Source organism: Palaemon carinicauda, chromosome 22 (assembly GCF_036898095.1).
Source record: "Palaemon carinicauda isolate YSFRI2023 chromosome 22, ASM3689809v2, whole genome shotgun sequence".
Lineage (NCBI taxonomy): Eukaryota > Metazoa > Arthropoda > Malacostraca > Decapoda > Palaemonidae > Palaemon > Palaemon carinicauda.
In genome coordinates this window covers 78,690,216-78,714,379 of record NC_090746.1, presented here as the reverse complement: position 1 = coordinate 78,714,379, position 24,164 = coordinate 78,690,216, and the positions used below count along the sequence as shown (strand labels likewise).

General features: G+C 47.1%; 1 protein-coding gene across 1 annotated transcript in view; it reads right to left on the bottom strand.

Moving 5' to 3' along the window:
• LOC137616558 (uncharacterized) overlaps positions 1–24,164 on the bottom strand; it is a 142,425-nt gene that overhangs the window by 67,350 nt on the left and 50,911 nt on the right. Inside the window, exons 9-10 of the mRNA XM_068346420.1 lie at positions 567–693; positions 298–407 (exon numbers count right to left, since the gene is read on the bottom strand). Coding sequence (XP_068202521.1) covers positions 298–407; positions 567–693 — 237 coding nt within the window. The remainder of the gene's footprint in view (positions 1–297; positions 408–566; positions 694–24,164) is intronic.

Genomic DNA, 24,164 nt, shown 5'->3' with positions numbered 1-24,164 from the left:
ACAAACAATACATATCACAAACAACTTACAAATACAGATAATACAATTAATAGAGTCTATTGAGTTTATCAAAGGTGATATTGTAGTTCCAAAGAAAGAAATTTAAAAACATTATAAAAATCATAATACTGACGAGATCCTGAAGGCTTACTTATTCCTTTTTAAAGTGAAAAGCGATTAGCATTCTGCAACTACCACCACACTCATTCCAGTAAATATTCCCAATACAACAACTGAACATTCTAAATTCTACAGTACATTTCAAGCATAGACAGCGAACGTAATTGGCAAGGTTACCTCTCAATGAAGTCTGCAAGTCTCTTAGCTTCTCTCCATCCACTCTCCAATGCACCATGCACCGTTGAATAATAGCAATCATGTGTTGCTTCTCCAGCAAAACAAACGAGCTGAAAAGGTTCCAAAATTCATCATATGAATAAGCAAATGTGAGCAAGTGAAAAAGTGTTCGAAAAAATATACTAAGCTTTTGAAGTAAATATACAAACGTAAAATAATAATATTCAATACACACTATAAGCGACAAAAAACTCACGAAATCTACGTACAGGTATTTCACTGGCTGGGTCAACAAGTGGTTCTGCTAAATCAGAAGCGTGGACATCCATGGCTTCGGAGTTCATACTTCGAAAGCTGTAAGACCCTCTTGTATATGGATTGGAGTACCATGTCGATCTGTAATAAAAGATGAAGTTATATAGCTATTCCATTTTTAAGATAATTGCTGAAAGAAAATTCAAATTTAACGGTAGTGATGTTTTCGTAAAGATGTTTAGTGTCTGTATTTTGGGTTGTTTGAAGAGCCAAGAGCCCATACTAGCACTTATATTGTGTCAGCGACCACTCCCTCCCACAAAAAAATAGAATATGTATTCTCTCATAGTAGATAGTAGGTTGGCCAGGCACCAGCCACCTGTTGAGATACTACCACTAGAGAGTTATGGGGTCCTTTGACTGGCCAGACAGTGCTGCACTGGATCCTTCTCTCTCCTTATGATTCACTTTCCCTTTGCCTACACATACACCGAATGGTCTGGCCTATTCTTTACAGATTCTCCTCTGTCCTCATACACCTGACAACCTTGAGATTACCAAACAATTCTTCTTCACCCAAGGGGTTAACTACTGCACTGTAATTGTTTTGTAGCTACTTTCCTCTTGGTAAGGGTAGAAGAGACTCTTTAGCTATGGTAAGCAGCTCTTCTAGAAGGACACTCCAAATCAAACCGTTGTTCTCTAGTCTTGGGTAGTGCCATAGCCTCTGTACCATGGTCTTCCAGTCTTGGGTTAGAGTTTTCTTGCTTGAGGGTACACTCGGGCACACTATTTTATCTAATTTCTCTTCCTCTTGTTTTGTTAGAGTTTTTAGAGTTTACTGTATATAGGAAATATTTCAATGTTGTTACTGTTCTTAAAATATTTTATCTTTCCTTGTTTCCTTTCCTCACTGGGCTATTTTCCCTGTTGGAGCCCCTGGGCTTATTGCATCCTGTTTTTCCAACTAGGGTTGTAGCTTAGCAAGTAATAATAATAATAATAATAATAATAATAATAATAATAATAAAACAAGGCTCAATAACAGCTAAAATGTATAATGACTCCACACTTTTTGTATTTTTCTTTTGCTAAACAGGTTGACATAAATCTCATATATGAAAAATGATAGATCAAGTAATATTAGTTTCTTTTAGTGAATAAAAAAATATCCTTTGGTAGCATGCCTTAATAATAAGGGAGTTTTTTGGGCTCGGCCATGTTGTCCTGATGGAAGGTTCCTTTAGGTAGCTCTCTAAGTGATATTTGCTACAGTGATACTCCCAGAGAAATAAACCGAAGATCTCCAGGTGCAAGTATCCAGTTAAGGATATCACTAGGGATCAGGGACGTACTTTTTAGATACGACACATAGCCATCTTCACCCCGAATAGATTTAACTCTTTGATGTAAGGGGAAAGTGGCAAAAGAGAGGGGGCGCCGTTCTAGGTACCCGGTGGACCTCCTATCCATACAACTACCGGCCTCCATTCCTTTACTTGTAGCGTAAAAGCTAGGTGCTCTCCCAAAGTTTTCCCGGTGTTTTGTTGAAAGTTTTCGGAATAATCATGCAATCTCCAGCATCATCATCCTCTGGAAAGTTGAGTATCAATTCTTTCCTGTGTATATTTTAGGCTCCCTTCTCACAGCTAAATTCGAATAATGTAAGTGTGTTTGGTTGAGTGTTGCCATGACCGGAGGCGGTCATTTTATGACCGCTGTCGCCGATTATCATTACATTTTATCTAGTTAGTAAGGCGACAATTCCCGGTATTTAGCTATTTACCTAGTTAGGCAAATTATACAAGTGAAGATTGTGCATACAAAAAAATTATTATTCCTCTTCCAATTATGTAACTTTACTTTTCGTATTCGGCGGGAGCCCTGGCGGTACCAGCATCCTCAGGTGAGGATTTACATCCTCTGGAATTACGAATAATGTTCGATATTCTCTTTTAGAGAAAAGAGGCTAAACCCTTCCTCCCTCCCTGAGTACCGCCACCATTACGGGTGGTAACCACTGTCTTTCCTCATTGCCGTCGAGTAGAACTCCGGCTTTGGGTTAGATAGTAACTAAACACCGTCTTTCTTCATTGCCGTCGAGTATTCCGGCTTTGGGATAGATGGTAATTAACTCAGGGTGTCCTTGTCTTGCTGCCGACGATATCGCCAGCAAAAGAATCATGTTTCCTCTGCCGTCGTCGGCACAGGAAGCCGAGCTTCCCCAGTCCACTGTCAGAGGTAGGCGGCATACCTGCCGCCACCTCTCCTCCAGTGAACTATATGACTCTTTCCCTTCTACATTCTGTCCTTTAGTGTCGGCATAGCTGACACAACATTCTTTCGCCAGTATTCTGACAGTCATCCTGGCTTGCCAAGTTGTCTGCGTTGCTGGCCGGGACCCTACCGGCGGCAGTTAGCCTAACCGCCTCAGCCACATTCCTCCTTATGTCCTTCCTTCACTGGAAATAAATGCCACAGGGGGAAGATTGAGCCGGACCTGACGGCTGCTGGTGGGAAACCCAACATACTTTTGAGAAGTCTTCAGCCCTCTCTTGGTCTGCCATCCACAGTTATTGCCGTCGGCATCAGAGCTGGCGGCAGACCTTTTGTGGATGGATGGAAGCTAGAATCAGAAAGATTCTTACCCCTTCCATTAGAACTCTCATTCTGGCAAGGAGACAGTAGGCGGCCTAATAGTCCTCCTACACTTCCACTTGTTGTGCTAAACTATAATGATAGGAAACTCTCCTTCCCTAATGCTTTCTCTCTCTATCAGTTAGTGCCACCAGGTACTAACCTAACCCCGGTAGTACACCGGCTGAACTACAGTACACAAAAAATACAGTAGTACAATTATTTTCTAACATACTCTGTGTTTCCTTTCACAGTCTATTGTTGGGACCACAATATAATGTTGAGGTTGAGTAATCCCTCAACACCCAGATGAATCCTTTGATCATCGGGACCCTATCAAATCACCGATCAGTGTTAATATTGCGGGTAGATAATGTTAGTATAGTGCTTGCTAACCATAATTCTAGTCCCTAGAGTTACTCCTACCTCGTACTCTCCATATCAGGGAACTAAAATATTAACTACTGATGGAGGTCTCAGCAATGACATGTGAGGGGAAGCACAGATATATGTCTTTTCTACTTCCTTTCAAGCTTACTATCCTAAGCTATCATAAACAATAGTAATTACTATTGTTGATAAAAATTGTATGCTTTTATATCACTGATATAAAAAATTATATACTCATTGAGCCCATTTTCCTTTACAGGAGGAGCCAATGGAGAAGTGTGCAGCCTTAGCCTGCAACCACAAAGGCAAAGACTTTTGTGGCCACACAAAGTGCAGGACTCATAACCCCTGCTGCATTGTGTCGGGAGTCCTCAAGTATTGGGACCCGAAGGGTTGCCCCACCTGTTTGATCCTGCTGGCCAACGGCTTCGGAGAAGCTCCCTCAGTCAACATAGAGACTAGAGATACAGAGAGGGAGACCCTTTGCATTTGGGTAATTAGATTCCAAAAGAATTTTCAGGGACCGTACTTACCCAACGACTCCTTAAGGTGCCTACTGTTCCCCAAGGCTCTATCAAATGCGGTGGTGCCCCAGAAACAGGTCCTGTCTTCCCTCATACAACTGAAGATCAACGCGGACATAGACAAGGCACTGGAAGGCATGGACATCCACCAAGAAAGGACGTCAGAAGTGTCCACTGACAATGAGAAGGCCCCAAAGATGTGGAACATCCACAAGCGGAGAAAGAAGGATCCGTTTCAACGGCAACCGAAGACCCTCAGTTCGCCATGACGGCATATCAACCTATGCCGTCAACCTCTTCAATCCCAACTCCACAACCAGTGGCACATGCCGTCAAGAATGAAGAGATCCTCACTTCGATTCAACGGATGATGGAGTTGTTCCAAAAGGTACTAGAGACGACGAGAGAATCACTCAGACTGCAACAGATACTATTGCAAGAAAGGACGGACCACCCCGGACCTACCAAGAGCTCTACTAAGAAGCCCCTTATGGTGCCGAATCTCTCTCACCGCTCCGAAACCAAATCCAGGAGGTATGCGGAGCATATGCCCAAGATGAATGTGAAACTATTCGTCTCGGAGAAGTTGGGGACCAAACCGATTGAAGATCTTGAATTCTGGCCTAACTTTTCAGCTTACCCAGAATGCTACGTGAGACTGCGGGATGAACATGCAACCCGTGAGGAAACGGTATCCAAAGAAGTCATTGTCTTCGAGCATGACAGGGCGCAAGCCATCCTCCTGAAAACCTTGAAAGGAACCGGGTACACCAACTCCAAAGTCTCAGCACTGAGCAAGAAACATCCCACCTTTCTTGCTCCTTCCTCCATCTCTTTCCCCTTTTCAGAGAAAGCACTAGAATTTGCCATCAAGGCAGTCAACGAGGGCAAACCCTACCCAACCCTAGCACTGCCTGCCTGCGAGTAGAAGTGGAAGGATGTCCACCTAACCTTCTCCGTCTCTAAGTTGGATCCAGAGATAGCAGGCCAGCAGTTCAATGAGAACCTTCCGAAGTTGCCAGACCATCTTCTGAGGAGGGAACAGGAGGCGAAGGAGAGACTTGCGGCCTCCCTTACTCATCAGAACTGCCTGGAAATGAGTGCAGGTCTACAGAACGCCCCATAAATGTTCATCTTCCTGGCTAAGTCCCACATGGGTACCCTTGTGAAAGACTTATATGCCTTCCTCAAAGCGAGAAGAGCCTGCAGAGAGTTCATTTTGGCCTCAGCGACCATAAGACACGAACCAAGGAAACTGATTACCTCGAACATCTGGGGTAAAGACATTTTCCCACAGGAACTGGTCCAAGAGATCAGAGCCAGAGCACCCACGGAGAACTGGAACCTTCTCCAAAAGTGGGGCATGAGCTCAAAGAGGAATTCTTCCTCAGACAAAGGCCCCCAGCCTAAGAATGAAAAGGCAAGGAGACCACGCAGACCTGCACAACTTTCTGCCATGACTATGACCACGGTGCCTCAGACTACTTTCCAGATGGTCCCTCAACAATTGGTAGCTCAGTCAACAATGCTTAACCCCAACGTTGAGAGGTAGTCGTCTTCCTTTTGCCTTAGTCAGAAAGGAAATGGCCCTAAGAGAAGTTTGACCGAAGGTGACTCATCCCGGGGGCGAGTAAGACGTGGTCACGGAAACAAATCCACAAGACCACCCATCCAAAGAGGGGTTCCAAGTAGGAGGCAGACCGTATCACTTTCCGAAATGCTGGACCTTCGATCCCCAGGCCCACAGCCTGTTAACGAATAGACTCAGGTGGAAATGAAACAGAACTCCACCACGTTTTCCAAAATTCTTCCAACACTCCACCCCCTCGTGAGAAGAAGATACCTCAGAACTCTTGAACAAGAAGGTAATAAGGAAAGCGAAGTCCATCAAATTCCAGGGAAGGCTATTTTGTGTTCCCAAGAAAGACTCAGACAAACTCAGATTCATTCTATACTTGTCTCCACTCAATAAGTTCATCGAGAACAACAAGTTCCGGATGCTTACATGGCAACAAATAAGGATCCTTCTACCAAAAGGAGCAAACACAGCCTCAATAGACCCGATAGATGCTCACTGGCATCTTCTATTGAGCTGCCCTTTCTCCTCTTATCTAGAATTCCTGCTACAGAAGAAGTGATTCTTCAGAGCAATGCCCTTCGGACTGAATACAGCCACAAGGATACTCACGAAGCCGGCAGACACAATCGTCCAGCAGCTAAACTCCGAAGGAGTTCAATTACTAGCACATCTAGACGATTGACTGGTATGGGCAGCATCCAAGACTACCTGTCTGCAGACAGCCAACAAGGTGATCAAGTTTCTGGAACACCTGGGCTTCAACATCAATCGCAAGAAGTCTCGCCTTCCTCCAGCTCAGAGATTCCAATGGCTAGGAATCCAATGGGACTTAAAGTCACACCACCTCACCATTCCATCTAAGAAGAGGAGAGAGATAGAGGGATCTGTCAAGAGACTAATCCGTCACAAGAGGATTTCAGAATGCCAACAGGAAAGAGTATTGCACTCTCTCCAGTTTGCGGCAGTGACAGACCCGGTGCTAAAAGCACGTCTAAAAGATGAGAGAAGAGTCTGGAGAAGATACACATCAAACGCTAGAAGAGTTCAACCAAGGTTGACCCCGACCCTATTGCACACGCAGTTAAGGCCGTGGTCAACAGCAAGAGCCTAGCACGAACAATTCCCCTGCAACCACCACAACCATCAGTGGAGGTACACACGGACTCTTCCTCGAAAGGATTGGGTGGTCATTCTCACGTGAGAAAAGTGAAAAGGAATTGGTCGCACCAGTTCAAAACCTTTCATATCAACCTTTTGGAAGCTCTGGTTGTTTGCCTGACGTTGAAGAGACTATCCTCTCGCAGAACAATCCACATCAGATTGGCCCTGAACAATGAAGGGATAGCAAAATGTCTAAATCGACAAGGCTCGAGATCATCTCACATAGGACATGTGATATTAGCCACCTTCCACCTGACAAGGAAGAAGGGATGGCACCTATCAGCAGTTCACCTACAAGGGTTCCGCAATGTGACTGCGGATGCTCTATACAGGCGAAAGCCCATAGAGACAGAATGGTCCCTAGACGCAAACCCATTCTCCTTCACCTCGGAAAAAGTCCCGGAACTGCAGACCGACCTCTTCACAACGAGCAACAACAAGAAACTACCTCATTATGTAGCCCCTTAGATGGACCCTCAAGCAGAGGCGACGGACACCATGTCCCTCGACAGGAACAGGTGGAAGCATATTTATCTGTTTCCACCAACCATCCTTCTGCTAAGAGTCCTCGACAAGCTAAGATCCTTCAGAAGGACAGCAACAGTAGTGGCCCCCAAGAGACCCAAAAGCAATTGGTTCCCTCTAGTTCTAGAACTGAAACTGAGCCTGTTCCCTCAGCAGGATCCAGCATTATCCCAACTGGTCCAGAAGTCGACTGCCTACGCTTCATCCTTGAGAACCAACAACCTACATCTCATGATTTTCTCGCCCTAGCGGCGAACAAAAGGTTTAGAATCTCTAAGGATAAAGTTGACTTCATCGAAGAGTATAAGTCAAGTTCGACTAGGAGACAATATGAATCGTCATGGAAGAAATGGGTGTCCTTTGTGAAATCAAGGGAACTGACAGAAATATCGATAGATTTCTGTCTAGCTTTCTTCATATTCCTACACAAACAAGGCCTGGCTTCCACTACGATTACTTTGTGTAAGTCAGCCCTGGCTAGACCACTTCTGTAGGCTTTCGGATTGGACCTCTCAAGTGAAATCTTTAATAAGATCCCAAAAGCATGCACTAGACTCAAGCCAGCAACCACACCAAAGCCCATCACGTGGTCTTTGGACAAAGTCTTGCACTATGCTTTGAACCTAAACAATGAGAATTGTACTCAAAAGGATCTAACACACAAGGTAATTTTTCAGTTTGCCATAGCCTCAGGGACTAGAGTTAGTGAAATAGTGGCCTTATCTAGAAACGAAGGCCATATTCAGTTCCTAGACACAGGAGATCTGAACCCCTTTCCTGATCCTGCCAAGAATGAGCTACCCACCAAGAGGTGGGATCCCTGGAGAATCTGCCCATTGAAGGAAGATACCTCTCTGTGCCCAGTAGAGTGTCTTTGGGACTTTCCAGTGCATCGGGTGCATGGGTACATTTACCCTCGAGTGCAAATCACAACGATGATTAACCCACTGTTCCATATAGGTGCATATCTGACCAATAGCACCAGTGCCGAGTGAACGTTTGCGTCACAGAGTTAAGGCATTCCCAAAGTCTGTACAAGTCAGTCAGATTTGGTTTCACATCTCCATTGAGTGGCATTATTCCGATAATGAAATTACATATTTATTCTACAAGAGAAAATAGGGACTCTGATGTGTTTTCAATGCTGGATCAGATTTATACCCTATCGTAACTACATTTAATAATCTAATTGCAAGGTAAAAATACTAAACGTATTTGCGTCTTATTGCTGCTATTTCAGTTGCAGACAAATAAAACATGATAGTTTTAAATAAAACCCTAGAAGGGCCCAACTTGAAATCAGGATACAGATTTCTAAGGTATGTGAAAGGTAATCTCTAAAGTTTTACCTTCCTTCTGACGGAAATTCAAGCCTTGAATTCTTATCGTCGATGTCGACACTTTCCCTGTAGGGGGCAGGAAGCACTGAACCAGTTTCAGGTTTAGTGGAAATGACAATTAACTGGAATTTCATATACAGGTCTAGGAGACCAGATAAGGAATCCATTCAAGGTAGAAGGCACACACACAACTCCACAGATATACAGTAGTACTTTCAAGTTATTTTTCTAGTATGCTTCCATCAGGATGACATGGCCGAGCCCAATAAACGGATTTTGAGCGAAGCGAAAAATCTATTTATGGGTGAGAGTGCCATGTCGTCCTGATGGACCCACCCTTTTGCTGACCCCACCCGAAACTACTATCTGCGGCTATTCCTGCTTAAAGACAAGTAAAGGAATGGCGGCCGGTAGTTGTAAGGATAGGAGGTCCACCAGGTACCTAGAATGGGACCCCCTCCCTTTCGCCATTCTTCCCCCTTACATCAAGGAGTTAAATCTATTCGGGGTGAAGATTGCTATGTGTCGTATATAAAAAATACGTCCCTGATCCCTAGCGATATCTTTAACTGGATACTCGCGCCAAGAGTTAGAATCCTGGAGACCTTCGGTTTATTTCTCTGGGAGTATTACTGTAGCAAACATCCCTTAGAAAGCTACCAAAAAGAACCTTCCATCAGGACAACATGGCACTCTCACCCAAAAATAGATTTTTCGCTTTGCTCAAAATCCGTTATTTGATCCAAAAATTACAGTTGACAACGGACTAGGCAGGGTTGATCAGCTGCTTTGAATGTAAACAGTTCAGAAATTATAATTCGCCATGTTTTTAATTATAAACACGATACTAAAATGTGAATATTACATGGATTATTATTGGTTACAGTTAAGGGAAACACCAGGGAGAGAGGACAAAAAAATATGACAAAGAGATGAGACGGGGGGGGGGGGGGGGGGGGGTAGCCAAGTTCCTCCTTCTTGCACATTTCCTCCGCCACATCTACTCTAAATTCAAATAAATTAGCGAACTCAATGAATTTGGGAAATGCGAGAAGGAATGAAAAATAGGAATGGGAATACTTGGAATGAGGGATAAGAAAGAAGTTTGGAATGATTCATAAGACACAAATGATGAATGAATGCTAGAAAAGAGAAGATGAATGAAATCACAAAAATAATAAGAATCAAGAGTTGGAAAGATAGGTTGTAGAAGTATGTGGAAGAGCAAAGTAAATGTACAAAAGGGATTTGGAAAGGAACTGGGAAAAGGATTAAGGATATAATAAGAAGTGAAGGACAATAATAATGTGAAGGAGATATCATACTAATATGCATGATAGGTTATATCAGTGAGGTAATTCTGTGAAAGTGAATGGTCACATCAGTGGGATGATATTGTGCAGACGACGGACTACCCAGATTTGACAGATTTGATCAGCTGATTTGAATGTAAACAATGCGTAAGATTATAATTCGCTACGTTTTTAATTATTATAATTGCCATACTGAAATGTAAATATGTATTACATGCATTATTATTTGCTACAGTCCAGAGAAACACCAGTTTAATCAAAACGCAGCTTATTTCAAATATAGCTGTAATTTTTTACCACCGTAAATGGATATACACTGTACAGAGAGAGCTAGTAACAGCTGAGTGTAGAGATAGGTAGTGGTGTGCAGTGCTCCCAGTGTAAAGGAGCGCGAGTTATTTGAAATCATCGCCCAGCTTGAATTTAATCGCAATTTTTATGAGAATTTTTATTTGATAGGTATTGCATTGTTCTTGGCTATCACAATGCTGTTGCCAACTATTAGAATTCAAATTCTTAATGTTGGGTAAACAACCACAAAGAATTTTTTTTTTCCTTTGGCGGCGAAAAACCAAAACCGGGATTAATGAGGTCTGACTACTACAATCTGCAGATTTAATGATTTTCTGTTGCTAATCTCCACTCCTTTCCAACCTGTCCTTTCTTGCTTTCTTTTGGGGCTGCACTAGATAAGGGTAGCTAGTACATTGTCTTCATTTTACAACACTACAACTAAATAACAACAGTGCAAGACACATTTTTGTAATGTGAATTACAACTGGGAATATTTATCTTTCTAATGTTCTCAGAATCCAATTAATCTGAATGATGGTTTTGAATATCAACATATACTCAATGACACCTTTCACGGGGATCAGAGAGTATTAGATCTGATATACTAGAGAACCACTAACTCCATAAAAATGACAAATTCGAAGATAATTTGTATTTTTCCTAACCATACAAACCTTAGCTATTTACAAAGGGTATTACTTTTAGCGTAGCTGAAATGGCGAGCCATTAGAATTTAACGAGGGTGTATTACCCCAGCGCTAGTTAGCGGGGGGGTAGGGGAGTGGTAGCTAGCTACCCCTCCTCCCCCTCACACACAGGTGAATACTCACTTTCACTTAGAGGTAGGACTTGTCTTGGGGGACAGGGCTGGTGGGCAAATATGTGTAAATAGCTAAGGTTTGTATGGTTAGGAAAAATACAAATTATCTTCGAATTTGTCATTTGTTCCGTAACCGAAATACAAACCACGATATTTACAAAGGGTGACTTAACCCTTAGGAAGGGTGGAAAGTCCCCAGCCATACTGGCTTTGGCTTTACCCGGGGACTCAGAATCCGAGTGAGTCGCACTCGAGAAAAGGAGTCCCTGCACCTCACAAGTTCCTTGCTCCGCAAGGAACCATGTGGCCTACGTAAGCTTGTGTGTGAAGGAAGAAGTGTGACCCGTCCTAGGCAGTTGACCTGGAGTTCCAGAAGGAACTCTGGGTTAGGATGTTCCCAATACCACCTCGTCAGGGTATGGGGGACGCGACAGTATTGACTCAATACTCGGAACACAAGGAAGCATGGTTTACCTGCAGAGGTTCGAGGTCAGCTATGCAGAGACCAGGATGCTGCTTCCTCGTAGAGGGGATGATGAAGAAAGAAGTAAGGGCCAGACATACTTCTTTCGTTCATGCAGACTAAAACCTGATAACAATGCCCTCAACCTTCTGCTACCTGTCCAAAAAGGAGCCTGAGGTTAGACCAGCCGTTGTGTAGCCACCACAGAGCGATAGAAAACGTATCGAGACTCCTGTAGGTCACGCCCTGCAGGAAGCGGGCTGCGAAGGTCATTAGACGCTTCCAGACTCCAGCTTGTAGCACCTGCGTCACAGAGTAGTATTACTCGAAGGCGAGGGACGTTGCGATGTATCCAACATCGTGCTGTAGGGCGACGTGACGGGGGAGGGTCTGAAGACAGGTCGAGATGAATGTTCTTGAGTCCGGGCTGAAGAGGTAGACTGGTGACTCTCCCCCCATGTCCTCCTTGTGCTCCCAAATCGGCTGCAACTGAGGACAAACTGCAGCTGTTCCCAGCGCTAACCTCTCGATTCCTTTACTGGCAAGAAAGAGAAGGTCTTGGGACATCAGACACAGAATGGAGACTCGAAATCTTGAATGAATCGGACCGAAGGGCCGGGACCCTCAGATTCTGAGTCTAGCCAACAACTCAGGAGCGAGCCTGAATGTTGCCTTCCCCTCTTCCTTAGAAAGGGGGGAGTAGTAAGAGACCAAGAAGATTGCTTACACACTGGCCGTGGCCAGAGTGAGCAGAAGACCCAAGGCGGAATACAATCCGAGGCCTGTCGTAAAAGGGTCTTGAGAAGATCTCTTAAAGGACTAAAAGTCCGAGCCATGCTCCAAGTTGGAGGTCTTCCTCCGACTAGGGCAGGGACGATCGTAGCTTCGCATGAGCGAGGATAGATCCAGCAGGCAGGAAAAAGTTATTCCTTTAAGCCTGAAGGTCAGGAAAAGGCTGAGCGACAGGCTTCATTGCCGAGAGCGGAAAGGAGTTTCCTCCCGCCGAAAGGCAATAAGACCGTTATTGCTGGAGAAGAGGCCTCAAGGGCAGAGGTATATCTCCCACGGCACCAACCACCTTAGACTCTTCACTTTGCCTGGGAGACCCCTGTGGATGACTATCGCAGATGACGCGACCTCCGTACCGCGACTGTAGCGGGTTGTCTCTTCTAGAGGAGGAAGCGTAGTGTCTCCAGGCATGAAGCCGAAGCGACGCCCCGGTTCGGGAGAGATGTCGCAGTGTGGTTGCTTGAGTAGTCTGCGCCGTGGGAGAAGCTCTCCCGGGAGTTCCGTCAGGGGAAGCAGAGGGTCCAGAAACCGTTCTGCGCATAGTCCCAGTGGAGCTCTCCCATTGAAAGGTTGACAGACAACCTGGTCTTGTTGAGACCCATTGTCCACAGACAAAAAGGAGGGAAGACGCAGGCGTCGAAGTTGTCCCACCATCACCGGAATGCATCTTGCCAGAGTCTCGGGGTCTGAGACTGGGGGGAAGAATAGCGGAAGCTTGAGGTTCCAAGCTGTCGCGATCAGGTCCCCCAGACCAGCACTTGCTGGTTACCCAAGGTCAAAGACCCCCAGGTACACTCTATCTATGAGGCTCTGCTCGGATAGTCTGAGAGAAACATTCCCCTGCCTGGAATGAGAGAGCCGATGGTGGTATTGAGAGAATCTCAATCATCTCGGTATCTCTACTGCAAGATGTGAAGGTATGAAAATGCGTCCCCTGCTGGTTAGAATGAAGTCGACGCGCAACGGGGCGACTCGGCAGGAGCTGTAGGATCTGAAGAGGGGCCAGACTAAGGCCCCTAAGCCTGCCTGAATGATGGAGAGGTATCCTTCAGGTCTTGACCATAGGCCTGGACCGGAACATGCCCCCCCCCCCTTTCCTTTGACGAGTCCGAGAACCGCATCAAGAATGTGGGGAAAGGACGAGAATATCCACTACCATCAAGAGGCTCCATAGGTCAACACCCATTGCAGGTCTAATAGTTCCGCTGGTCCCATAGGGCCAGGGAGTCCGGTTAAACATTGCCTGAAGCCACCGGAACTTGGATCGCCCCACATGGAACTTATCCTGAGGCGACCGTTCGGACTATAGACGGGTCAATGAGGAAAGAAGAACTAGGAACGTTCCAAGGTAGGGCTGAAAGCTCTGCTTGACTGAGAACAGGTACTGCGACTCTCCTCAGTCTTGCCACAGTCAACCGAAAGGAAGGCTCGGGGGATGTGGTAACAGAATCTGGCGTCCCCAGGTGGTCACCCATTCAAGTACCGACGTTGCTTAACCTCGCTGGACGGACGAGAAGCGGGGTTTCCAATGTGGTAAGGCGGTTGACTCAATATCATGGCCAGATACTCCAGATGTTGAGGCAGAGGAAGAGAAGGCTCCAAGCAAAATACCATGAGCCCACACTCATGGTAAGCATCCGGAAGCTTGTCCCGGCGCTGAAGAAGGTCGAAACCCGAGCCTACCGGAGTTGACCAGCCCTCCAAACAGCAGAGGAGGCGGAAGCCTGCACCTGAGCGGCCAAGAGGAAGGCAGGGAGAGTTCTCTGGGGAAACAAACCTGCTATGCCACGGTGGGATAGCCACACTGCATCATAAGCAGGAATACTTGCAGTCTAGGCTGAATTCGACGAGCACCCTGGAAGATGGAAGGAATGGAAACTGAAAGTACCCGTCCTTCCGATCCAGGGTTTAAGGAGTCCTGTCGCCTCGTTACCAGTCTGATCGATTCTGCTGGTCTACGCTGGCCGAAGTTTGTTCGACAAACTTGATCAGGGCTGAGAGGTCGACTATGGACATCCCCTCTCAGATCCTTCCTTACAAGAAAGGATCGACTGAGGGGGCCGGGAGTGAAGCCGTCTATGATCCTAAGGAAGACCTTCGCCTAAGGTATGGATCATTCTGCCCAACCGGGCAACTCTGCTGACGCTATGGCATAGAGGTTCAGAGACACTGAATTCGCTGACAGAGACGGCAGGCGCGATATCCTTGGCTACTCACAGAGATTGTGCGGGAATGGGCATCGGGAAGCTGTCATTCGGATGAGTAACCTTCAGCATCCTCCCAGCGAAAAACCTGCAATCCTAGAGTTCGTGAACTCCTTTTAGGACTATACCCCCCCGGGGGAGTCTCCCGTGCCATCTGTTCCTGACAGGAGGAAACTGCAATTGGACACCTTGTCCTAGTTGTCGTAGCCGATAACTTAGGCCGACGTGGTTGAAAGAAAAGGGCGCTGGAGCCCTGCAGAGTCTGGAAGAAAGCGCCTTGGAGGAGTGAAACCGGAAGTCGATTTACTCCGCACAGCAGCAGTCTAAGTCTCTGTCCTTGGGCACAAACAAACTCTTCTCAAGGATGGAAGGGTGTCTGAGGTCGTCGACCTCCACAGATGAGACACCCGAAGGAAGCCCTCAGTCAGCGCGTCCAGATGGTACAACATCGAGCTTGTCCGCAAGTTAGATACTTAACGACGAAAGGCCAAGGTGCCTGAGCTCGAGAGGAGGAAAGTACCCTTGATCTTCCTGTAGTTTCCTTGAACCAAACCTCGGGCCGTAACCGAGGAGGGAAAGTACCTGGTAAGCTCCCAGAGGAAGAGGTAAGCAGTCACCCCTTGTCCGATGGAGAAATCTCGAACGGAAAGCCCCCCCGCCAAAAATCCTTCCAGGGAATGATGGGGAAGGGCTAACCCAGGTTCAGGAATAGAGGAGTGTTGCTCAGATCTCCCTTAAGTTTCTCCTATTCTTGCAAGTGCCATGCTCTGTGTTTACGGGGTGAGGCAGTGTTCTGGAAATACGCTCCAGAAGAACTCGCCAGGCTGGTCATGCTGCGAAAACCCCATTGGGAATCGTGGTCGCAATTGCCCTGGAGCTCGCGCGACGGGAATTCCTGGTGGTCGGCGAGCGATAACCCATAGACGAGCAATGGATACTGCAAGAAATAAGCCGACATTTGTGCGAAGAAACACTGTAGGTTCGCGCGACGGAACACCATCCGTCCGCGCGATGGAAAAACCGTTGGTTCGCGTGGGCGAACATTGGAGAGCATGAGCGTAGACGTGCAGGCACGTGGGCGCGCAGGCGAGTGGTCGTGCAGTTGCACGGCGAGCGGTCGCGCGGTTGCACGGGCGAGCGGTCGCGCGGGCGCGCAGGCGAGCGGTCGTGAGGGTGGGCAGGTGGATGAGAGCGAGTCCGAGGCGGCGAACGCAAGCGTTAGCGCGATGGCGAGGAAACGCGCTGCCGCGTGGGCAAGGAGGACCGCTGGCGATATGGATCAACAAGCGATCGGTGGTGAGCTGGTGAGCGCTAACGCGCAGGTTGGCGATGGCGCGTTGTGTTATGCCGACGCGATGGTCGAGCAGTATGCGCAGGTGAGCGATCGTGCGTTGGCGAGCGATCGCGAGCAGTGATCAGCATGCGCCGGGTCGTGCGATGGTGATCAGTATGCGCAGGGTCGCGTGATGGTGATCAGCATGCCAGGGTCGCGCGATGGCGATCAGCATGCGCAGGTCGGCGGTCGCGCGATGGCGAACAGCATCGGCAGGTGGGCGATCACGCGATGGCGAACAGCATACGCAGTTGAGGGTCGCGCGATGGTGATCAGCATGCGCAGGGTCGAGCGATGGTGATCAGCATCCGCAGGTGTGCGGTCGCGCGATGGCGATCAGCATCCGCAGTTGAGGGTTGCGCGATGGCGATCAGCATCCGCAGTTGAGGGTCGCGCGATGGTGATCAGTATCCGCAGTTGAGGGTCGCGCGATGGCGATCAGCATCCGCAGTTGAGGGTCGCGGGATGGCGATCAGCATCCGCAGTTGAGGGTCGCGCGATGGCGATCAGCATCCGCAGTTGAGGGTCGCGCGATGGCGATCAGCATCCGCAGTTGAGGGTCGCGCGATGGCGATCAGCATCCGCAGTTGAGGGTCGCGCGATGGAGATCAGCATCCGCAGTTGAGGGTCGCGCGATGGCGATCAGCATCCGCAGTTGAGGGTCGCGCGATGGAGATCAGCATCCGCAGTTGAGGGTCGCGCGATGGAGATCAGCATCCGCAGTTGAGGGTCGCGCGATGGCGATCAGCATGCGCAGGTGAGCTAGTAGCTGGCGAACCATGTTCCTTCAGAAGTGTTGGAGAACGTTGGCGTGCCGGCTGTAACACACGTGGGCGATCCGGAGATCGCTGGCGAGCTGATGATCGCTGACGAGCTGATGATCGCTGGCGAGCTGATGATCGCTGGCGAGCTGATGATTGCTGGCGAGCTGATGATCGCTGATGAGCTGATGAGCGCTGACGAGCAGAAGGCTACGCGTGGAAGCCTGCGCAAAGAAGAAGAGTCCTTGACCCCGACCTGAACCGAAGTTCTAGATCGCAAGGGCGAACGTGGGCGCACAGGGCGCGTAACAGGAACCAACAGGAACCGCAGGGATGATCATCTTGAAAGCGCTGACGAACAGGAGAGTGCTGATGTGCTCACACTGAGCAGGAGCAGGAGAGAACACAGCAGAAGGGCGCGCAGGGAAACCCTGACACGCAAGGGAAGAACCCCCGTGGGGGCAACCCTTTGCCCCGAAGGGATCGTTGTCCGCCAGGAGACTGATGTCCGTCGGAAGACCGCTGTCCGTCGGGAAGACCGTTGTCCGTCGGGAAGACCGTTGCCCGTCGAAAGACGAGATCAGACTGCTGTCCATCTGCACCAAGGCGGAAGATCGAGAAAAAGGAGTTGTAGGCTGCAAACGGAGATCCAAAAAGGCGCCTCAAGCACCCTTATAGGGAGATGAGAGGCCCTTACGACGAGGCGGACGGTGGGCCTTACGGCGAGGGAGGCCAACAGCAACAGCAACAGGAGAAACCTCCGAAGAGGAGTCTCTATGAGTGTACTCTCTCGCGAACAAAAGAGAAACACTTCGTGGAAGAGACTGGTCAGCCAGTGACCTAAAAGGAGCAATCCTCCGAAGAGGAGCTCCTGCAGTTGCCCAGCCCCTTGAGCGAAACTGCAGGTGCGACCGCTCAGCACCAAGAGCATAGTCGCACGTAAAAAAGGCAAGAGAAGAACCCCCCAAAAGGGGAAAAACTCAAGCCTGGACAGGAAAAACTTCCCTCGGAAGGAAAGTTACCCGCCCAAGGATGCAAGCCTCCTGAGAGTTCTAAAATGAACTGGAGAGCTGTCCGTCGTCACGGGAGTACTACCAGTAGAAGGAGACACGCCCCTGACGAAAATACAAGGGGGGAGGCAGCAACAGCCGAATCCCCAGGACTCAACCAGACAGCTCACACCGTTGCTATATTACAGAAACGAACTAGATCGGTAACTGTAAAAAAATAAAACAAATAATATTAGTACACATTCATTCCCCCGGGAAGGCTCCGAAGAGGAATCCCGAGGGAAAGGAACAAGAATTACACAACAGGCACGTGCCCTCACAACCACTTACACTCGCGGAAGGAGAGCTGTAACCAAAACAGAATTATAACAATTATAATTATGTAATTATAACTATGTAATTATGAAATTTAAAAATGAATGAACACTAAAGAAAGAACGAAAACCCCGAAAGGAATCGTTCTACAAGCTGAAAAACAAAAAACAACTACAATTAGATTCATAACTAATTGAGACAAACGTACGGCGTAGCAACCCCCCACACGGAAAGGAAGCTAGGCTACAAGGCCGTAGTAACACGTAGTAAAAGGGTGAACGACCTCAAGAGAGAGAGAGAGAGAGAGAGAGAGAAAGACATAAGTCAAACTCGATCGCCACCCATAAAATTATGCCGTGGTGGCCTAACTGCCGAGGCCTACACGTAGATATCGTACACTACACACACAAATCTGAAAAGGAAACTTACTCATTTCTATACTCAAATATATATACAAACATGAAAACATGTTTACATATATAGTGAGTAAATGAAAAGTAAGCGATTAAGTAAAGACAAAACAAACAATGGCTGCCAAGCGAGGACCAAGACAGAGACGTCTGTCACAGTCCGAGCCAAAAGTGAAAGTGGGTATTCACCTGTGTGTGAGGGGGAGGAGGAGTAGCTAGCTACCACTCCCCTACCCCCCCGCTAACTAGCGCGGGGGTAATACACCCTCGTTAAATTCTAATGGCTCGCCATTTCAGCTACGCTAAAAGTAATACCCTTTGTAAATAGCGTGGTTTGTATTTCGGTTACGGAACAAATGTTTTTGATTTTCATAATCATTTAGTTTATCTCAATACTACTGCTTTATATTTACTTTGATGCCTCTTTGGGATAAGGTGTGACTGCGTATAAGATATATGTCTTTAATATACATTAAAATCACAACTTGAAAAATTATGATACAAATTTTAATACAGACTCTCAATAAATTTCTTTACATCTTTAAAGGATAAGATTGATACAGTAATGCAAATTACACATTATTTTTTCTATTTCAAGTAAACACTGAGTATGAAACTAAGCGCTAAATGTTTATCATTATGATTACTGTACTGTATACCTGCAAGAACCATTTACATTAAATTAAGGCAATTTATCATGGTCAAAAGTAAGAGAATAATTCAGAGTAAAAAAAACATAAAATAGAAATATGTTATTTTGATAATAAAATAAATTTTTGAATATACTTACCCGGTGATTATAATAGCTGCAACTCTGTTGCTCGACAGAAAAACTCTACGGAAAAATTCGCCAGCGATCGCTACACAGGTAGGGGGTGTACTCAACAGCGCCATCTGTCGTTCAGATACCCAGTACTCATTGTAAACAAAGAACTCAATTTTCTCCTCGGTCCACTGCGTCTCTATTGGGGAGGAAGGGAGGGTCCTTTAATTTATAATCACCGGGTAAGTATATTCAAAAATTTATTTTATTATCAAAATAACATTTTTCAATATTTAACTTAGCCGGTGATTATAATAGCTGATTCACACCCAGGGGGGTGGGTAGAGACCAGCAAAATATGTTTACATCATATGAGCTAAGAATTTTTATTTCATTTTAGAAGTTATCAAAATAACAAAAACAAAATAAATAGGTACCTGGTAGGAAGTCGACTTGAACAATTACTCTGCCTTTTTAAGTACGTCTTCCTTACGGAGCCTCGCGATCCTCTTAGGATGCTGAGCGACCCCTAGGATCTGAAGTATCAAGGGTTGCAACCCATACAACAGGACCTCATCAAAACCTCTAATCTAGGCGCTTCTCAAGAAATGACTTTGACCACCCGCCAAATCAACCAGGATGCGAAAGGCTTCTTAGCCTTCCGGACAACCCAAAAACAACAATAAAAACATTTCAAGAGAAAGATTAAAAAGGTTATGGAATTAGGGAATTGTAGTGGTTGAGCCCTCACCCACTACTGCACTCGCTGCTACGAATGGTCCCAGAGTGTAGCAGTTCTCGTAAAGAGACTGGACATTCTTAAGATAAAAAGACGCGAACACTGACTTGCTTCTCCAATAGGTTGCGTCTATTATACTTCGCAGAGATCTATTTCGTTTAAAGGCCACGGAAGTTGCGACAGCTCTAACTTCGTGTGTCCTTACCTTCAGCAAAGCTTGGTCTTCCTCATTCAGATGGGAATGAGCTTCTCGTATTAACAGTCTGATAAAATAGGATAAAGCATTCTTTGACATAGGCAAAGATGGTTTCTTAACTGAACACCATAAAGCTTCAGACGGGCCTCGTAAAGGTTTAGTTCGTTTTAAATAGAACTTACGAGCTCTTACAGGGCATAAGACTCTTTCTAGTTCATTTCCAACCATATACGATAAGCTTGGAATATCGAACGATTTTGGCCAAGGTCGAGAAGGCAGCTCGTTTATGGCTAGAAAACCAAGTTGTAGAGAACATGTAGCCGTTTCAGATGAGAATCCGATGTTCTTGCTGAAGGCATGAATCTCACTGACTCTTTTAGCTGTGGCTAAGCATACCAGGAAAAGAGTCTTTAAGGTGAGATCTTTCAGGGAGGCTGATTGTAGCGGTTCGAACCTGTCTGACATAAGGAATCTTAGTACCACGTCTAAATTCCAACCAGGTGTAACCAAACGACGCTCCTTCGTGGTCTCAAAAGACTTAAGGAGGTCCTGTAGATCTTTATTGTTGGAAAGATCTAAGCCTCTGTGATGGAAGACTGATGCCAACATGCTTCTGTAACCCTTGATAGTGGGAGCTGAAAGAGATCGTTCTTTCCTCAGATATAAGAGGAAGTCAGCTATATGAGTTACAGAGGTACTGGTCGAGGATACGGATACTGACTTGCACCAGTTTCGGAAGATTTCCCACTTCGATTGGTAGACTCTAAGGGTGGATGTTCTCCTTGCTCAAGCAATCGCTCTGGCTGCCTCCTTCGAAAAGCCTGTAGCTCTCGATAGTCTTTCGATAGTCTGAAGGCAGTCAGACGAAGAGCGTGGAGGCCTTGGTGTACCTTCTTTACGTGTGGCTGACGTAGAAGGTCCACCCTTAGGGGAAGTGTTCTGGGAACGTCTACTAGCCATCGAAGTACCTCGGTGAACCATTCTCTCGCGGGCCAGAGGGGAGCAACTAGCGTCAACCTTGTCCCTTCGTGAGAGGCGAACTTCTGCAGTACCTTGTTGACAATCTTGAACGGAGGGAATGCATATAGATCTAGATGTGACCAATCTAGGAGAAAGGTATCTATATGAACTGCTGGGTCCGGGATTGGTGAGCAAAATATTGGGAGCCTCTTGGTCATCGAGGTTGCGAAGAGATCTATGGTTGGCTGGCCCCAGGTGGCCCAAAGTCTCTTGCATACATCCTTGTGGAGGGTCCATTCTGTTGGAATTATTTGTCCCTTCCGACTGAGACAATCTGCCATGACATTCAAGTTGCCTTGGATGAACCTCGTTACTAGTGATATGTTTAGACCTTTTGACCAGGTGAGGAGGTCCCTTGCGATCTCGTACAACGTCAGATAGTAGGTCCCTCCTTGCTTGGAGATGTACGCCAAAGCCGTGGTGTTGTCCGAGTTCACCTCCACCACTTTGCCTTGAAGGAGAGACCTGAAGCTTTTCCAGGCCAGACGTACTGCCAGTAGCTCCTTGCAGTTGATATGCATTGTCCTTTGACTCGAGTTCCATATTCCCGAGCATTCCCGACCGTCTAATGTCGCACCCCAGCCTACGTCCGATGCGTCCGAGAAGAGAACGTGGTTGGGAGTCTGAACAGCTAGGGGAAGACCCTCTCTTAGGTTGATATTGTCCTTTCACCAAGTCAGACAAGACTTTATCTTTTCGGAAACCGGGATCGAGACCGCTTCTAGCGTCTTGTCCTTTTTCCAGTGAAAAGCTAGATGATATTGAAGAGGACGGAGGTGTAGTCTTCCTAGTGACACAAATTGTTCCACGGATGACAGCGTCCCTACCAGACTCATCCACAGCCTGACTGAGCAGCGTTCCTTCTTCAGCATCTTCTGGATGGATAGCAGGGCTTGATCTATTCTGGGGGCTGATCGTCTTGTTGTTCAGCAACGTCCTCATCAGAGGGTTCCTCATCCGAAAACTGATGAGGAAACGGCAACGGAGTGGGCAACGTCTGGCTCGCTGAGTCCGGTCGCACTGGTGGATGCGTGACGGAGCCGGACGCAATATCATGGAACTGCTGCACAGTCTGTGAACTGTCAACAACCATGGGTGCGCGAGGAAGCACAGCGTCAACCCGAGACTGTCTAGACCGTCTGGGTGGTGCAGTCAACACCCTACCGGGTTGCTGAGGTTGACGCACTGCGTCAAAACAAGTCACCTCTGCTGGTTGTTGAACGTCCTGAACGTCAACAATCACCTCCGAGCGTCGCTTAACGTCAACGTGCGGCTGGCAACCCACACTGGGTCGCATCGGTGGAGGAACCACCTCCACTGGCAGACGCGAGTAGGTTACCTCAGCGTCAACAGGGCGCACAACCGACCGGTTGGAAGGTTGTTGGCCAGAAGGTTCGGTAGCAACCTTCTCCGCATTTAAGTCCTCTATCAAGGACGCAAGCTTGGACTGCATGTCTTGCAGCAAAGCCCATTTAGGGTCTACGGGAGCAGGTGTGGCAACAGACGGGGTTAGCGACTGAGGCGGAACCGTTTACCATCCCTGAAAGCCTTGTTATGCGTGACATAATTGTACAGCAAAACTTCAAAGGCTCGAAAACAGCTGTGAAGTTGACCTGTAAACAACTTGGAGCGTCTCCTGGCTAGGCGCCAGGGAGAGTCTACCAGAATTGAGAAGTCTATCTGGGCAGAGGCATGAACTCCCAAGCCGAGAACTTCTCTCGTGTCACATCAGACTCTCGCTCTATAAACCAGTTTAAAAGAAGGGAAAGCAAAGGCTGTATCCCCCAAACTCCTCCTGGTGAAAAACCAGTCGCCTAGCCAACGTAACGCTCTCTAGGAGAGCGAGAGAGCACTAGCTTAAAAACAACGGCTTCGAAGTAGCTAGGCCTAGTGTAAGCTCTGACGTTTAGGCGAACGAGGAGCAGCAGTTACAAAAAGATCCGGACGAAGATCCTTAAAAAAAATCATCATGATTTAATTAAAGTCCATAGGAGGCTAAGCAGCTTTAGGCTCCTCTCCATCTGACAGAGTCCTCAAGGGAATATCAGTAGGAGGGAGAACAGCAACTTCCTCATCTACAGGAACCTTGTCCGATAAAAGCTGAGTCTCAAGCAAGGGAGAGACCTACCGTGGTGGCAATGCTTTACAAGCAGAGTCCACACTCACTGGTGCATTAGTAGCGGACCAGAACGCAACGTCATGTAACTGCTTGACAGTCTGTGAACTGTCAACAACTGAACTGTCAACCACAACAGGTGCGTGAGGACGCACAGCGTCCACTCGAGACTGCTTTGACTGCCTAGACTGAGCAGTCAAAACGACTCTAGAATGCGGAGGTTGACGCACAGCGTCAAAACAAGTCAACTCCGATTGTTAGTGAACGTCTTGAACGTCAACAGGAGTATCAGCAAGTGGCCTAACGTCCAAATGCGGCTGAAAAACCACACGAGACCGCATCGAGTGTGGTTCTAAACAACCTGACTGACGTGACTAAGCTACGCCAACGTCAACAGTAAGCACAAAGGAACGTTAGGTTGGCTGAAAGCCAGGATATCGATGAGATAAACGGCTAGACTCAACGGACTAATCGGTAGAATAGTCTTCCATAAGGGAGGCAAGCATATACTGCATGTCTTGCCATACAACCCATTAAGGATCAACGGAAATGGTTGTGGTAAGAGACGAGGGTAACGTCTGTGACCGCAACACTTTGCCTACAAAAAAAAGACTCTCGGAGTCTGTGTTACGCTTTTGTTAGGCGGCGAGCAGTTATCCGATGACTGCAAAGGGTCAGAGCTGTCCTAATGGTTGTAACCAGGACGCTGGACCTGTCCTGAAAGGACTGACTTTCGCTTAAGGGCTTCGAAACCTTGTGACAGGTTTCTTATGCGAAAAGCCTTCGGATGACGAGGAGAAACAACGTCTCTCTCGTCTTATGGTAGGGGAGATCTTGGTAAGATACACCCGATACCATAGAGGGAAAAAACGTCTGTTCGTTGGTCAAGGCCTCTCGAACCCATAAGTCG